The sequence below is a fragment of the Muscardinus avellanarius genome, assembly GCF_963383645.1.
Source record: "Muscardinus avellanarius genome assembly, chromosome: 9".
Lineage (NCBI taxonomy): Eukaryota > Metazoa > Chordata > Mammalia > Rodentia > Gliridae > Muscardinus > Muscardinus avellanarius.
The window spans coordinates 112,280,591-112,297,256 of record NC_137795.1 but is presented as its reverse complement, the minus strand read 5'-3'; the positions used below and the strand labels follow the sequence as shown (position 1 = coordinate 112,297,256).

The window sequence follows — 16,666 nt, the reverse complement described above, 5'->3', positions numbered from 1 at the left end:
TTAAATTTGAGTCTGTGAAGTAGTATGCAGCTATTAAAAGGAAAGAGGCTGCCGCGGAGAGTGAGGTCGGTGTCTTCGCCAGCGGATCTCCTGCGGCTCCCCGGGAACAGCCTCTCCTGTCCCTCCCTTGAGCCCGTCCCAGCTCCCACCTGAAGCTAACTCCGCCGCAGGGCGCCGTGCCTGCGCCGCTCAGCACACCTGGCCTCCTCCTGCCATCTCTGGGCGTGCGGAGTGCCAAGCCGGATGCAGAAGGCCAGGCTTTGAGTGGCACGCCCCAGAGTCACCCAGGGGACGGCATTCCTGCGGAGCCAGCGGCGGGTGAGGGGCGGAGAGGCCGGCAGCTGGCGCGTCTGCAGAGGACCCTTCCAGCCCGATTCTCATGCCACCTTCCTGGAGACCCTCGCCCGGTCTGCCTCCTCCTCCTGCTGTTGCCCTCACCCCCCAGGGAAGCAGGAGCAGGCACGGCACGCCTCAGGCCCAGGGAAGAGGACGAAGCCGCCTTCCCCAGAGGGTTTACCCCAACCAGACTGCCTAAAACCGCGCTCTGCCCTCCCACCTGCCCCCACCTCGCTCCTGACTCTGCGCCATTTTCCTTCCTTTTAGTCCTCAACATCTCCCAACATGTGATAGCCTTTATGACCAGAACGTTCTAGTGCTGAGTGCCTCTTTTCCCATTAGAAACGAGGCTTCCTTTGCCTGGTGCAATGGTGCTCACCTGTAATCAGAGTACTTGGGAGGCTGAGACAGGAGAACTGTAGGTTTGAGGCCAGCCTCAGCAATGTAGCAAGACCCTATTTCAAAATAAAAAGAGCTGGGGTGTGTGGCTTGGAGGTAGAATGTGCCTAGGTTCAATCCCCAGTAAACACATGGAAGGAGGGAGGGAAGAAGGGAGGGAAGGAGGGAGACAAGGAGGGAGAGGATGGAGGGCTCCTAAAAACGGGTGGTTCTTTCACTCACCAACTTGTCTAAAAACACAGCTTCTAGCCAGGGGGCACCCACTGAACATGCGTTGAACGCGTGGATGGGAGCCAGGGATGGCAGCTGCGGCCTGGCTGGAGGAAGGGCTGTGGCCGGGACCCGGGAGCCGGAGGTGGGCACACCTGTGCCCCTCAGCTGTGAGGCAGAGGTGGGAAGGGGTAAGTACACCATTGCTAACATGTTTTCCAAGGAGACTAGATTCCAAACAACAGGAAAGAATTCTGGCTGCAGACTTTAAATTTTTTCTTAATTATAATTATTAAAACACACGATTGTGCAACTTAATGGGTTTCACTGGGACCTTTGCACACCACCACGTTGCACACCGCCTCGCACGGACCCTTAGGTCTCCGGGAGGAGAGCTGCAGGCTAAAGCTGGAGGGCTTGTCTGGGGAGCCTGGCTGGAGCCAGGTGAGGCCCGAGGGGCAGGGTGCCCTGCCTGGGCCCTGACCATTTCTTCTCCTCCTCCTCCTCCTCCTCCTCCTCCTCCTCCTCCTCCTCCTCCTCCTTCTCCTTCTCCTTCTTCTTCTTCTTCTTCTTCTTTTTTTTTTTGGTGGTACTGGGGTTCCTGGAAGCCCTTCTACCTCCGGGCTACACTCCCAGACCTATTTTTACATTTTTATTTGGAAACAGGGTCTCAAGCCAGTGTGCACAGCTGGCTTCGAACCTGCGCGATCCTCCTGTCTCTGCCTGACCATTTCTTTTGTCTACCTGTGTCCGTTGCCCCGGGTCCAGCTGCAGAAAGGAGATTACTTGGCCTTCTCAGCAGGAGAACTTGACCGTGGGGTGTGGAAGTTGTGCTGGCCACCACTAGTGTTAATCAGGGCCAATTATGTTTGCACAAAGACAGCAGGCTTGTCCTCGTTTACTAAGGAGGCTTTTTGGTGCTGACGTTCTTAGCCAGTATGGGGTTTGAGCTTTAATGGTGCCATTTTTCCTGTCCAAGGAGAGATAGATAGATAGATAGATAGATAGATAGATAGATAGAAGGGGAGGGGAGAGCAGAGCAGGGCAGGGCAGAGGAGGGAGCATCATACCCCGTCTCACCCCGGCTGAGAACCCAGCAATCCACCACAGTACATAGCTTTGACTTCAGACAGTGGGACCCAGGCATTTCGGCCATCTTATAACAAATCCGTCCGAACTGCTCCTGTCATTCCTGCCGTCTCCCCCAGAGCAGACGGAGAACCAAGTGACCTCCTGGTGACAAGGCCAAGCGGGGGACCTGCCTCCCAGAGTGGCCTCCCTCCATCTCGCCACCGCAGGGCCCCCTCTGTGCCAGCACCAGAATTCGGGCTCACTGACGGGCACCGTCCAGCTCAGCGGGCCATCATGGGCGCCCCTTGGAGGGCGCTTCCTCCCTCACCCCTCCTTCCTGTCTTGAATGCTCAGGAGTTTAAGTAAGGTCTGGTGAGGAGCTCCCTCTTTCGAGGCCCCTCCAGGCAAATCCCCTTGGATCGTGGGATTGTCCCTACACTCTGATGACTGGGCTCAGGCTGCAGCTTGGAGCTCCACGCAGACCGCCCCTGGCTGGGCTGTGGCATCGCCCTAGCCGGACCGGAGGCCCACGAGGGCCGCCTCAGGATGGCAAAGGTGCCCTGACTCACAGCTTTGACTGTGAGGGGGACTGAGAGTCGGAGGGGGAAGTGTGCACAGGACCCTGCTCCCGAGCGCCTGGGAGGGGCGCCGGCCGCCCTGGGATCAGTCTTTTTCACATGGCGTCATGTCTGCGCAGGGGTCTGATGGCATCGCGCCAGCCAGAGGGCCACAGATGACTGCCTTCTTCCCCTGCTCACGTGCGTCCGGACTTCACTTTAACATCTGCAGAGGCCCCCGTGTGAGTGAAGTAGGCTCCCTTTCTAAGTTGTCTTCTTCTGGGGAGGGGGAGGAGAAGCGTGGCAGGTGGGTGGGCTTGGCCTTCAGCGAGAAGCTGGAGGCAGCTATGATGTGGTGGGGAGGCTTCCCAGGCCCAGGCATTATTTTGGGGGGGAGGTGCTGTTGAACAAGTCTTGCCCAGTGCTATCCTGGAGATTATGGGCTATTTCAAGTTGAAAAGTGATTTTCTGATGCCCAGCGCCTGAATATTTGACACCGAACTCAAGTATTCTCTTATTTTTTCCTGTCTTCATTTATACCTTTCTTTTGAATGTCTACTGTGGGGAGGATTGGGAAAGCTAAGATGCTCCCCTCGGTGTGCCCAAAGGGCTTAAGGTCTGCAGACATAGGAGCCATGTCTCCCTGGTGATGGTGGACTTTGGCCAACTCCAACTTTGCAGCAGGGATGGGTTCTGCAGACACAGGGCTCCCAGCACGCAGCCGGGCGGGCCTCCGGCGCACGCGAAACGTTCAACAATGTGTTTGTCGTCCAGTTTTTTAAATGAATACTTGAATTGTTGCAAAATTCTTACGAAACGCAGGTCTCACATCCAAGAATCCGTAGGGAAGGGGTTCCAGGTGCCCGGCTTTCCGCGAGGACCGAAGCCTGCTTGACATCCTGGCGGGGGCAGTTCAGTGCGGCTCACTTGCCCCGGGGTTGTGAGCCTGGCACTCTGCTTTTGGGTGATGTGCTGCCTGACTGTTCCTGAGATGTCTCTGCCGCGGGCCAGGAGCTCCAGGAAGACACGATCAGCGATGTAAGGTAACAGCAGCCCCGTGTGTACCGAGTCACCGTTCAGTGTGGACTCGCCGACCTCTCCTCCCACACCTGGGAGGGACCAGGCTGGAGGGGACTCCACAGCTACGGCTGCTCGCTCACTCCAGGACCCGAGTCTTTGCAACTAACGTGAGTGGTGAGGAATGAGGGGATAGAGACACCGGCCGTGCCAACTGGCATGCAGCAGCAGCCCTTGGCATGCAAGAAACCAGGACAGGTCTGGGACCAGCTGAAGGGCAGCAGGGTATCACGTGTCAGAGAATGTCAAGTTTCTCCTCCAAAGAAGGAATTTTACAGCACAGAGGTGCGTGCGGAGGGGCGGGGTGGGGGCTGAAGTCTCCTAGGACATTCACCGAGCTGGCATCCAGCGCTCCATGGGGGCCCACTCTTGCCAGGGCTGAAGGCGCCACCACCCACCCACAAGCAGCCCCCACAGCCACCAGCCTGGCAGACACTGGGCTGGGGGCGGCAAGTCAGGCGGCCGCGGACCACGCAGAGCATTCAGGCCCATCCTGGGAAAAGCAGGCCCAAAGGCCTGGCAGGTCACTGGCAGGGAGACGGGCCCACACGACAGAAAGCAGCTGCTGTGGGACCCACCTGACCTCTCCCGGAGGAGGAACCCTCCTGATCGTCACACAGGGCTCGCTGCACAGATGGGAACAGCTTCCAGGCTCACCTCGGCAGGCCGGAGGGCGTTTAGAGGGGGCCGAGGGGCAACAGCAGACAGCCAGTGTGCCCATCTCTACCCACAGCAGGCACTCAAAAGCCCTCTGCAACTCAGTAAGACCCTGTTTCAAAATAAAGAATAGAAAATAGGGATGGGGGTATGGCTTGGAGGTAGAATGCCCCTGGGTTCCATCCCCAGGACCGAAAAAAAAAAAAAAAAAAAAAAAGAAAAAGAAAAAAGCGTGTGCTGGCTGACGAGGAGCGGGTGACTTCATCTGTTCCACATTCTCTCAGAGCACCTAGCATGACCAGGAGCCCACTCGGCACAGTACCCCTCCTCCCCTCGCGGGGTTCGTGCTGCTAGACACTGGCCAGAAGTTCCCTAAGCCCCCGGCTGCTGCTGTGACCACCCTCTGCGGCCCGGGTGTGGGAAGTCCATGGGACTGCAGAGTAAGATAGTGACATTTCAGCCGAGGCCTGGAGGCCGGACAGGAATAGAGCGCGCAGCGAGCGGCCAGCCAGCGGAGACGGGAGCAGCGAGGAGCCGAGTTCCAGTGGGAAAGCCGCGGGTGTGGACTGCTGAGGGGCTGGAACTTGACGATGTACAGCAACCAGAACTGCAGAGAGCGACTGGAGGAGAGGCTGTCAGAGCGCCGGGAGCACGGAGAGTCGGGGTGGGAGCACCGCTGAAATGCAGGGCTCCCAGCACTGCCACCTGCCCTGGGGCGTGACAGACCTACTGGAGCCTTCACATGTACGGCACTGTCTGGGGACGTTTATTCTCTCCAGAGAAAACGGGAGGGGAAGGGACAGTATTCTGACCAAGAGCTTATCCCGTGCTGGGCGCTATTTTGTGTTTTTCTACATGTTAAGGAATTCGGGTGTGAGTCTTAGATTTAGAGAAAATCCATAGCGCCGAGGCCCAGGACTTGGATGTATTCCAGGCGCCTCATCTTTCTTGGCGTATTTTTTTTCCATTTTGGTGTCTGCAACTTCTCTCGTGGCTTAGTGCTTACAAGCCCACCTCTCCCCACATAAGGCAAGATGTACATTAGCTAGGAGCAGGCTGGCTTCTCACATCTGAGATCTTCCTTGTAGGATTTCACAGTATTAACTTTTGTGTGTGTGTGTGGTACTGGGGATAGAACCCAGGTGCCTTGTACCACCAAGCCACGCCCCCAGCCCTATTTATTTTATTATTATTTTTTTAAGTCTATTTTTGAAACAAGGTCTCACTGAGTTGTGAAGGGGTCGCCAAGTAGCCAAGGCTGTCCTGGAACTGCGATCCTCTGGTCTCCGCCTCCCAAATGCTGGGATTACAAGAGTGTGCCACCACGCCTGGCTAAGATTTCACAGTATTAACTCTTAATAGAGAATCTGAAACTTTTAGGAAGTGAAACTCTTAGCTACAGGTGTTCACTCTAACTTGTGAAGTTGAAAAAGCAAGTTTAGATTTTCAGCGGTCCCTCCTCCTTGGATTCTCTTTCCCAAGACATAGGCAGTGCCCGTGGTTCAAGGGTGGAGATGGCACAGTTCAGCAAGTGGTGACCATGCCCCACAGAACCTTTCCAATCTGCCAGACACGTTCCTGCGAGAGGGCCAAGGCCACAGCTGAGTGGACTCACGTCACGTTCGCCTCGAGCCCCCACCCAGCCTCGTTCATGTAGCTGCAGGAGCCAAGACTTTTGGGAACCACATACCCGCCCCTTAATGAAATGCATAGTTCAATCATCTGTGCAAAGACCTGAAAGGTTCTAGCAAATGCTTAAACTTCAAAACAAGTTTAGACTAGTTCAGAGTGAACATTCTCAGACAAAATGTATGCAGCCTCCTCTAAGACCCTGGATGAAGTTATCTTGAACCTGCAAAAACAGGATGTGGCTCAGTGGTAGAACACTGGCCTAGCGTGTAAGACAGGCCCTGGGTTCTATCCCTTACACTACCCAAAAAAAAAAAAAAAAAAGTTTTGTATGTGTAGGAGCCCATGTTTCAGATCTTTTGGAAAATATGCTGAGCTGAAAATAATGCAAGGCCTTTTTCTACTAGTTCTGAAATACTAGTTCAAAACTAAAACCACAATTTTCAGAAGTTGTATTAAGGATGGCAAGAATGTTCTGGGAAGATACACGGTTGTTTTCTGAAAATACTCACAGCAGAGGACCTCACCCAATAACCTTCAAAGTGACCCACCATGGTGAAGCCGGGAGCCACGCGTAGGGACCAGGAGCCCCCCTGACCTGCCGGCCTTTCGAGAGGTTGCACTGGAATTCTACAACCCTGGAACGGCTACATTTTCCATGACAAAGCCTGACATCTTAGGAAGGATGCCAATCCTCCGCTTTTTTCATTTTATTTTTTTTAAAAGCCATAAATACAACAGTTGGTTTTGAACCTTTAATAAAAGTAAAAAAACAAATGCAAAAGGAACACAATGTCGAAAACAGTCTGAGTGAATCTCGCTAGATTTTCAAACCTGGCAAGTGCAAATTTTGTTCATACTATTTTACATTTTTACAAATTCAAATCACTTTGGTTCAATATATTTGCTATAAACTATTGGCAAAAAAATCTTCAGATTCACATTTTTTGGCTACATCATTTCCAACAGAGATTTACTTCCAGTTTAAGAGAAAAAACCCTTTTTTGTGCATGATCAAGTATGTTTTAAAGATTCACTTACTGCTTTCATCTGTAACTCTGGGTTTCATAAAATGCAACATCTTCATTGAAAAATGTTTTTACATAACCTAATCACGGCTTTCATTTTCATAAAACGTGTGAAGGACCACTCCAAAGCTCAGAATGACCCACTTCCTTTTCAACAAAATTTCTCTAAAACAATAAATCAACTTCAGAAACCTTGAATTTACTCCAAGACATTTTCCTTGAAACAAAACAAACAGAACCCAGGAGGACTAGCACGTAATGAGACCAGCGGGGCCGCCCATGCGGCCGTGACCTGCCTCCAGTTGTCCCCTCAACCCACCCTCACAGAACTTGAAACAAAACACTTAGCTTGCAAAATACAAAAAGGTAAATTTGTAAGTAAAAATTACTAAACCCACAAAACTGGAGTAAGTCAAAGGACCAGGGCTCAGTGGAGGATCTGCCGGCCGAGGGCCTTCCCACCCGGAGCCGCGGAGCTCTGCCTCCGGGCAGCACTGAAATGAGCAGGGAACCTTCTCTGGAACATCTCACACGTTAACAAAAATAAATATTTAAGAGAATACAAGGCTCAGATTGGTTTTCATATACATTGCACTTGAAGTTTAAGACCCAATACTTGCGAATTAGGTCCAACACGGTCTCTGCCAGGCATTCCGTGAGTCCACAGCGCGCACCGCAGCCGCTCACGCACGCTGCTGCTTACGAGGCAATCACAGATTGCAGGTTCCGCAGGGCCGTGGAAGACAGTCCTCTCTACTCTGGAGTCACAAACACGTCCTGGCTAAGACTGAAATACACGGCAGACAGGTGTTCACGCTTAGATGCTTATGGATTTTGGAAAGAAACTTCATGAACTGAGGTGAAAATTCCGTATCACAGTGTAGAATTATGACGTTTCGTTGCCTTTTGCTCTAGTAAGATTGTCTACACAGAACCCCACGGGCGGAAGGGAAGCGGAGTCCTCTCGCAGGTGATGTGTGTGTCTGTGCGCGGGCACGCACACCACCACGGCCTTGTGGGTGCCCAGGAAGCCCTTTCTTTCAGAGCATTCCTTCCCACATACCCGTTGCTCTTTTATTTTTTTTTTAACAAAAACCCCTATTTTTAAAATCTCTGGGATAAATATTTCTATTATCCCATACTTCATCTTTGTTAAGCACCATCAACCTATTTCCTTTGGGCACTGATACAAAACTGATAGTTGGTCATTTTTAGCTCAAGGTGAAATATGGCAACTTGTTTTTAATAACTTGAATGAAATCTAATACTTGGGAAACTGCCCCCTGCCGGGACTCCCACAAATGGCCCAGGATGGAAGGTTCCAGAGCGCAGGCGCAGGCGCGGGGTCAGGTAAGACCTCAAGGTAAGCAGTCACTGTCTCCTTTCTGCTGCTGAGACTAGGTGAAACACTTTCTTCCAGGAGCCATTTGTCCAGTCGGCCAATCTAAACAGAGTATTCAAGAACCAACACCTCCATCACGGCCCGCAGCGCAGCTTCTCCTCCCAAGCCTGCGTGCTCTCCAGAATCGGCAGTCTGAAGGCTCAGTCAGCGTGTGGCTTTTCAGGGACACCCTAGGGGAGAAGGCAAGCAAACAGCACTAAGTGTCAGCATCCTCACTGTCAACTAAGTGGGCCCTGGAGGGTCAGGAAGGGTAATGAGACACGAGAGGCCGGGACGAGCCCATTCCCACGGCCAGGCGCTGTCCACCTCGTGCGGGTGTGCACCCCGCGGGGCGCCTGTGGCCGGAGCAGAGGCAGGGGCAGGCAGGAGGAGCCCTGGGGACACTCGTGTGACAGTGCTCCCAAAGGCTGAGGCCTGGTGCACCCCGAGGGACAGCTGACCTCAGGCCAGCCTTGACACCCCACACGGTCCACCCTACGGGCAGTACACTGCAGACATGGACTGGCCAGTCCAGAGTCCCCAGTAGCTTTTCCCAGCCCGCGCCAGAGCCCTGAGGACCACCATTGCCATGAGGTCTGCGTGGGGAGACTGAGATGACGGCCCCTGACCTGAGGACCCTCATCCAGAACACTGAGGGGGCCCCTCGTGGACAGTGAGGACGGGTGCCCGGAGTCAGTCACCCAGGAGCTCTGGATGACAAAGGCACAGAGGTTAAAAGCATCGTGAAGGCCATAACCATCACGAGGAAGGCTCGGATCAACGCCAGCTGGCGACAAGGAGGCCAAGCTCTCGCTCGCAGCCACTGGAGCAGCCCTCCCTCAGGTGCCCCTGCTCACCAACGCGCTGAGCAGACGCACACACCGCAGAGCCCGCGGTCACGGGGCCACCCGCAGGTCTGGCGTAGTGCAATAGCACAGCCGACCCAGAGGCAGGTGGATGGCAGGCTGGGAGGGATGAGGACGCTCAGTGCGCCCGCAGGCGGCAAGCCGGCGCCCAGGCTGCCCACGGGTCTCAAAACCCACCTGCAGGACGGGCAGGCCTGAGCCGTGCACCACAGGGCAGCGGTGTACTGAGGAGAAGCAGGGTTCAGACCCCACCACCTGGGCAAGCTGTGTGCGATCTTCCTAAGCCTCATGCTGCCCGTTTAAATGGCCAATGGGAACTTCTACTTCAAGGGGACGCATTATAAGGACTCAATTAGTTAACAATGAAAATGTTTAGCAAACTGTATGTACAGTCTCTCTCTCTTTTTTTTGTCCTGGGGATTGAACCATAGGCATGCTACATCCAAGCTACACCCCCAGCCCTATTTTATTTTGAAACAGGTTCTCCCTAAGTTGTTGTGAAGGGCCTCACAAGTGGCTGAGGCTGGCTGTGACCCTGAGATCCTCCTGTCTCGGCCTCCCATGTACTGGGATTCCAAGCGTGAGCCATCAGGCCTGGCTCTCAGGTACAGTCCTAAGTGCTCAATTGATCCAAGCCTCAATAGCAGCGATATGCCTAATGTCACTGGTGAGCAGGCACGGGGCCAGTCAGCAACAGGGAAGGCAGACTGTACGCTCCAGCGGGGCGGAGGACGGGGCCACGGGAAGCAGAGATGCTCCTGGCTGGCCCCTGAAGCCTTGCTTTTTGACAAGCCTTTAAGAAGCAATTGGCCAGGACAAATCCTGCGATGGCCACGCACTCGTGGTTCTGAGCCCGCGGCCGATGACGACGGCTGTAGCCACAGCTGTGAGCACAGAGCACAAGGGCTGCAGCTGCAGAGAGGGCAGGAACCCCGGCGGCGCTGCGGGCGGGCCCAGCGGCCGGCGCTCTCCAGCACGCGGCAGAGCTCTCGCGGAGGGAACCCCACGCAGGACAAAGGGAAGTTGAGAGAGAGAACTGAGACACGCGGCAGGGGCGCAGCCAGGACCAGCCAGTGAAAGAAACAGTGTTAAAATGCAGAACTGGCTCAGCTCGCAGGTTTCCGCCCATCGTTTCTAGATGTTGAAAACTTGTGCATACTGTGAAGCTGTTACCTCCATTCCAAAAATGCTTATTTCCTAAAACTCACTCGAAAGCCTTGCCCGCACACACCGCAGCACTGACGCACCGTCTCACACACAGCCCATTCTGTCAGTGTTGAAGTTAGGATCACGACTAGTCAACCTGGTAAGGGCAACAAGATTCCAAAGGCCTCCTCAGGAGTCCTCTGCCAAGACTACTAAAAAATAAAAATCTCCAAACAACAGGCAAAGGAGTTGCCGGCCCCATCCGCAAGCCAGGGTGGTCGGCTCTGCCAGCGGAGAGGCTGGGGCGGAGGAAGCACGCTGCTCCCAGTGACACTGTCTGGCAGTGTCTTGATTTGATTCTCCAAAGGAGATGTGAAAACAAGGCTTTTCCCCATGGAGTCTTTTTTGTTTTGGCAGCAGATCTGTGGAGAATTACCAGGAGCAGACGAGAAAGCTACTTCAGACACGGAAACCAGTGGATTCTTTACAAACTCTGTCCTTTTGAAGTAACTTCCATTTCTGTGAAATAGCTAAGTAGCCTTCAAATTCAAGGCATCAGCTCAAATAGCTAGTGCTTTAAAAATAGCATGAAGTACTGAGATAAGTTTTCTAAAAAAGCCCCAGTTTATCTGAGAGCACTGGCTGTCTTTTCCTTAGGTTCATTTTAGTCGAGCCCTTGAGTCAAAGTCATTCTGCAACATCGACATGTCTACATCCACTTTATTTCTATTCATTTATTTGTTCTGTGGTACAGGGACTGAACCCAGGAGTGCTCTACCCGAGCTACATCCCCAGCCCTTTTTATTTTATTTTTTACTTTGAAACAGGGTTTTGCTAAGCTGTTGAGGTGGGTCTAGAACCTGCCCTCCTCCTCCTCAGCTTCCCAAGTACTGGGCTTACAGGACTGTACCACCGAGCCCAGCATACATGACTCTATCAGCAGCAGTACTGGGGATTGAACCCAGGGGCATTCTGCTTCTGAGCTACACCCCAGTCCTTTTTTCTTTTTTGTTTTTTTTTTGAAACAGGGTCTCATTAAGTTGCAGAAGGGCTCACTAAGTTGCTGAGGCTGGCTGTGAACCTGCGATGCTCCTGTCTCGGCCTCCCAAGTACGGGGATTACAAGCGTGCGCCACCACATCTGGCTGTTTGTTTCTAGTGTTCAAACGCCTCACCTCTAAAACCGTCCTCGAATCCATTTGCCTCTCCATCTCTCCGCGCTCCAGTACTGGGATTACGGCGTGCACTGCTGTGCTGGGCTCTGTTACCTCTCGACACGTGCTTAATACGTCTCCTAACATGTACTCGTTGGTACTGAATGTGAACGTGTGCCTGCGCAGAGCCAGCGTACCCGCCGAGGCAAGCCTGCAGCCCAAACATGGGCGCCCTGCGGCCCGCTCCACTTACCATGGCCAGCTGCCGTCCTATGTTTCCCACCGTGACGCCGCCTGAGAAAAATATGCACGGGAGCCACGAGCGAATGTACAGGAAATCCGGGGACGTGTACCTAAGGAGAGAAGGAGCTGTCAGCAGAGCCTTGGCGTCAGCTCCACGCGGAGCGACTGTGGCTGCAGTTTGCAGCAAGGGGACACACGATGCTAGTGAGCGAGGGTGCTGCGGGGCATCTGGGCCGGCACGCCACGCCTGCCCCACCGCACCCTGGCCTCCCTCCCGTGGAGCCACAGGCGGCGCGTTGGACACGCGACTCGAGAAGTGGCAATGCTGTCTGAGTTTTGGGCCTAAACCTATGTCATTCTGCAAAAAAGCCAAATAAAATATGAAGATATCTAAATCCATTTGCATACTTAAGAAACCCTTTAAAACACTTACTGGTAGACTCCGTTATAGACGAGAAACTGAGTGATGAGAGTGGCCAGAATTGCGATGGTGATGCCCAGCCCCAGGCCGCTTCGGGAGCGGTCGAATGTCCACCAAAGTCCCAAGGACAGGGCCGCCAGGGTCCAGGACAGCTGGACGTTATTGGCAAAGTCCAACTTCTGGTGATGCACAAGTTAAGGAAAGTCGAAGCATTTTTCCTAAGATCAAAAACTCTAGACGCACAGGAACGACTCAGGAGTTATTACTGTGTATTCCTAACAAGTGCAGAGACCAAGCCGTAACTTCCCCGGGCTCGCCAGGTCAACGGCTTACCCAGAATGCTGCCGGTGTCCGGAGAGAAGCCCTGTGCCGTGGAGCCGGTCACCATGGTTCCCTCCCTCCCTTCCTCCCGGCCACGTGCACTGAGCGAGCACCAGCCTCCTGCCCGCACCGAGGCGCCGGCCAGCACGGCGACGGCTCCGGTCTGCTGACGGCAGCGTTGTCAAGTGGCCACCCAAGCCACTTGCCAGAGGCGCCTCACAGCCATCAACCCAGGGCGAAGGCAGAAGTCTAAATCCTCCCCTCCAACTCGCTCCAAGGGCACGCCCAGACGGCTCTTCTGGTGAGAAGGGTTTCCTGGTAACCATGAAGCACCTTCCTTACCAAATGCGTGCACAAGCACACAGCGTGCGGGAAGGCAAGGCCTCCCAGGGCCTCCGTGACTGCCGTGGCCTCTGTGGGCGGGGAGGCCAGGCGGACGCCTCTGCTCACCATGGCACAGGAGCACCCGCCAGCTCTGCCGCCGGAACCCCACATCCTCACGCTCGAGGGGAAAACAGACAAATCACTGCGACAGTGAAATGGCTACAAGCCAAAGATAACTGAGAAGGGACAGAATGAAGCCACCGACTTCTGGCATTATTTCAACTGTTTCTTGAAATGAACCAAAAGAACTCTTAGAACTCTTACACTTACCCCGCTAAGTATGAACTTTACAATGAAATACCTCGGCTGGACATGGTGGCGCATGCCTCTAATCCCAGTACTTTGGAGGCTGAGGCATGAGGTTCGCAGGCTTGAGGCCAGTCTCAGCAACTTGGCGAAAGACTGTTTCAAAATAAAAAGACTGGGGTGTAATTCGGAGGCAGAATGGCCCTGGGTTCAATCCCGAGTAAATGAGAGACCTTAGAGGAAGCCACACTCAGCAACAGCAGCCAAGCGCTTCCACCGCCTCTGGGCGCGGCGTGCCGCCAAGGATACAGCGCTGGCATGGCTGATGCCCACGAACACGGCGATGCAGCGCATGACGCTGGCCCACTCGCGCTTGAACTTGTGCGGCTCGCCCAGGTGGCTGTCGATGCAGGGGTACAGCAAGCCCACGACCGCTGCGCAGAGAGGAGACAGGTTAGGGCCCGCCGCTCGCAGCTGCTCCCCACGTGGCCCACGTCCCAACCGCCCTTCCCCAAGGCTACCGGCTACCGCGCGCTATTCCGCTTTATATATAGGCTGCCGAGTATTCCCCACCCCAACTCAGACCGTTCTGAAAAACCGGTATTAATGGGTGAGCTAAGCGTGCCTCAGGAAACATGGAGGTAAACCAAGGCAGTGTAATTACCCACGTTGACAAGGATGCATTTAATCTGCATTTGCCTCCCTCAACACACACGCGAATGACCACATCGCCACCCTCTGTTTTTGTCGGCTGTAGCGCTCATTTTAAAGTGAGGAGGCAAGACCCGAAGAGCCGGGGCCTGAGCCGCCCTCCTGCAGCAGCACGAGCCCCGAGGTTCTGGTCCCGAGCCCACGCGGGGGCACTGGGCGCATCCCAAGGGCTCTAGCGGGCACGCCAGCAGACAGTGCCGAGCTCGACCTGGCGGGCCAGGCCAGGCCAGGCTGGTTCCTGCGGTCCTGGGGTGGTGGATCGCTGCACAGGCCCAGGAAGGGGAAGGTCAGTGCCTGTCCTGATCTGTACTCCAGTGCAGGGGGGGTCCTCGATTTTGCTTCCTCGGGTGTGAAACGAGGATTCTGTAACTGGATGACAGAGAAGGAAGAGTCCCCTGTGGCCTGATGTTAGGAAGCACTTGGACAGGGGAAACATGGTATTCCAGAAGAGAAGAGAAGGGCACAAACAAAGGCAGGCCAACAAGTGCCCTGCGGTCCTTGTGCAGGGGGTGGCCGAGGCTGGCATCCCGGCCCAGACCCTGAGACAACCCCAGCCTGCCTGACCCCAGAGGCACAGGCATGTAGCTGGTTCAGCAGTGGGACAGGGACGCTGACGGGAACATTCAGACAGGGGGAGGGGAATCATTTCAGATATCCCTGGGCTTCCCGGAAGTTTCAACTACAAATACTCTATTATTTCATTTTGAAGATCAAGTTTTTGGTTCAAGGAAACAAACTAATGGGCCAAATATATAGGAAAAAGGAATTCCCCAAAAGGAACTTTCAACGGGCACAGCCGTATTCTTCAAGGGTGTAGTGAAAAGGCGGAGCCCCATCTTTACAGAAACGTCATGCTTGATACCCCCACACGCTGTCAGAGGCGAGCTGGGCTCTGCAGCCACCCGCACCGAGTCCGCACTTACAGCTGTGTGAGCTGGGAGTGGGTCCTCCGCTCCACCTCCCTGGGACTCACTTTGTGGTCTGTCAGTGGAGCTACCGCTCGGTGCTGTTGCAAAGCAGCGGACCAAGCGAAGCACCGAAGAGCCCTCAGTAAGAGCTACAAAGCTCTGAGGGTACTGCTCGCGCGCTGCAGCAGCTCAAAGCCTGCGGGCCACCACCAGCCTAGGGGCGAGGGCTCACCCTCTCGCCTTCCCATTTCAACAGCTTGCAGAGGAGAAAGCACGCGCTTGTTCAATAAACAAGCACTGTGTGACCAGAAGTTTTATGTGACTGGCTGGCCACGCTCATGCATTTTTATAAAACTAGCTACCTGATAACAAGATGGTCTACTAAAAAAAAAAAAAAAAAAAAAAAAAAAAAAGACGCAGGCAGTCCAGAGTTTGACCTGGTGTGCTGGGCTGTAGAGCACCTGTCTCTCACAGGTCAGGTGTGCTAAGATGGAAACTCTCCATGTGTGAGCCCACGGCTGGGGAAGGCTGGGCTGGCTGGGCCATCTGCAGGAGGAAGTGCTGAGAAGCCGCTCCCTTGGCAACAGCCTGGGGCGCACGTGAGGGTTTGTTTTCAGTTATCCAGCAGGGTAGCATGTTCACTGGGGCAGCCAATAGCCTTGCAGCGCTCCCTCACCAGTTCTTCAGGAGGCCAATCCTGGGCGGTGTCTCTGGGTGACAGCTGCACCCAGTCAGCCTGGACACTAGAGGGACAGGCTCCCGAGCAGGCCCAGCGCTGGCCTAAACCGCCAATTATCTCCAGCTTCATCTCCATCACTGGCTCCTCACACTCCAGCGCTGTTGCCAGGCGGTACGGGGGCTCCCTCCTCTCTGCCCCCTTCCTTCCCTAAACACCAACACTGGACATGCCCGCTTTTTATCTGGGTTCCATTTGCAAATAAATGTTCCCTCTGGGCTGAAAAGTGACTCGGACCAAAGGGACGTTTCCTGCTCAGTTCTAGGACAAGAAAACACTCACCAGCTGCCGTCCCGCAACAGGGGGGCACCCACCAGGCGGAGGAGAAGATGGTGGCGATCACCTCCTCGGGGAAGAGGGTCACGTTCCTCTGGATCAGCAGCAGGTTGAGCACCAGGGCCAGCACGACCCCGACGGAGAAGAGCACCAGACTCCTCTGCACCAGATCATGGTGCCAGCTGCTGGCCAGGCCGCTGGCCCCGGCCCGCGGGCTCCTGGCCTGGGGGTCGGCGCCGGGCGCCGGGGCGCTCATGTCTGGCTGCTGGGCGGCCGGCCCCGCGGCGCGGGCTCTCGGGGGGCTCGGGAGCCTGGCGGCGCGGGCGCAGGGGCAGCTCCAGAGGTGGTCGTGCAGCCTGGGCATCGGTGCCCGCCACGCAGAGGGCTCCTGGAGGGAGGGCGCGCAGGAGTCAGGCCGGCCCGTCTCGGGGAGACAAAGGGTGGCCGGACCTCGGCCTGGCCCCGCGCCCCGGGACCCCGCGCCCCCCATCGCCGCCGCACCTCGCCACCGCCCCGGGACCCCGCCCGCCCCGCGCCCCCGCGGGATCCGGCCCGCCCGGTCCCTGGCGGCGACCCCAGCGCCCGCCCGGCCGCCCGGCCCGTACCTGCGAGTGGTGCCGCCGTCGCCGGGGCGGAGGCGGGCAGAGCGGAGCGGAGCAGGCGGCGCGCCCTGGACGGCCCAAGTGCGGCCGCGGCGCCCGGCCGGCGCGCTGTTTATAAGGCGGGCCGCGGCCCCGCGCCACGTGACCCGGCCCGGCCTACCCGCCGCCGGCGCGCGCCCTCCGGGGGCGTGGCCTCGCCGGACCCCGCCCCTCCCGCGCGCCCGTCCGCACTGGGTCTGGTGAGGCGGCGGCGGCCAATAGGAGGCGGGCGGCCCATATGACGCGAGCACACGCCACCGCGGCCCGCG

General features: G+C 55.7%; 1 protein-coding gene across 2 annotated transcripts; it reads right to left on the bottom strand.

Moving 5' to 3' along the window:
* Nucleotides 1-8,506: 8,506 nt before the first annotated feature.
* Nucleotides 8,507-16,120, bottom strand: INSIG1 (insulin induced gene 1; the record flags this gene model as incomplete). 2 transcript variants are annotated; one of them, XM_080701143.1, is made up of 5 exons in its annotated part: nt 8,507-8,536; nt 11,764-11,863; nt 12,187-12,353; nt 13,405-13,559; nt 15,763-16,120. In XM_080701143.1, 5 exons carry the CDS (start codon nt 16,118-16,120, stop codon nt 8,507-8,509), a joined length of 810 nt encoding a protein of 269 aa, XP_080557269.1. The 2 variants fall into 2 exon arrangements, with proteins under 2 accessions (XP_080557269.1, XP_080557270.1); XM_080701144.1 differs by having other exon boundaries at nt 13,435-13,559.
* Nucleotides 16,121-16,666: the final 546 nt, after the last annotated feature.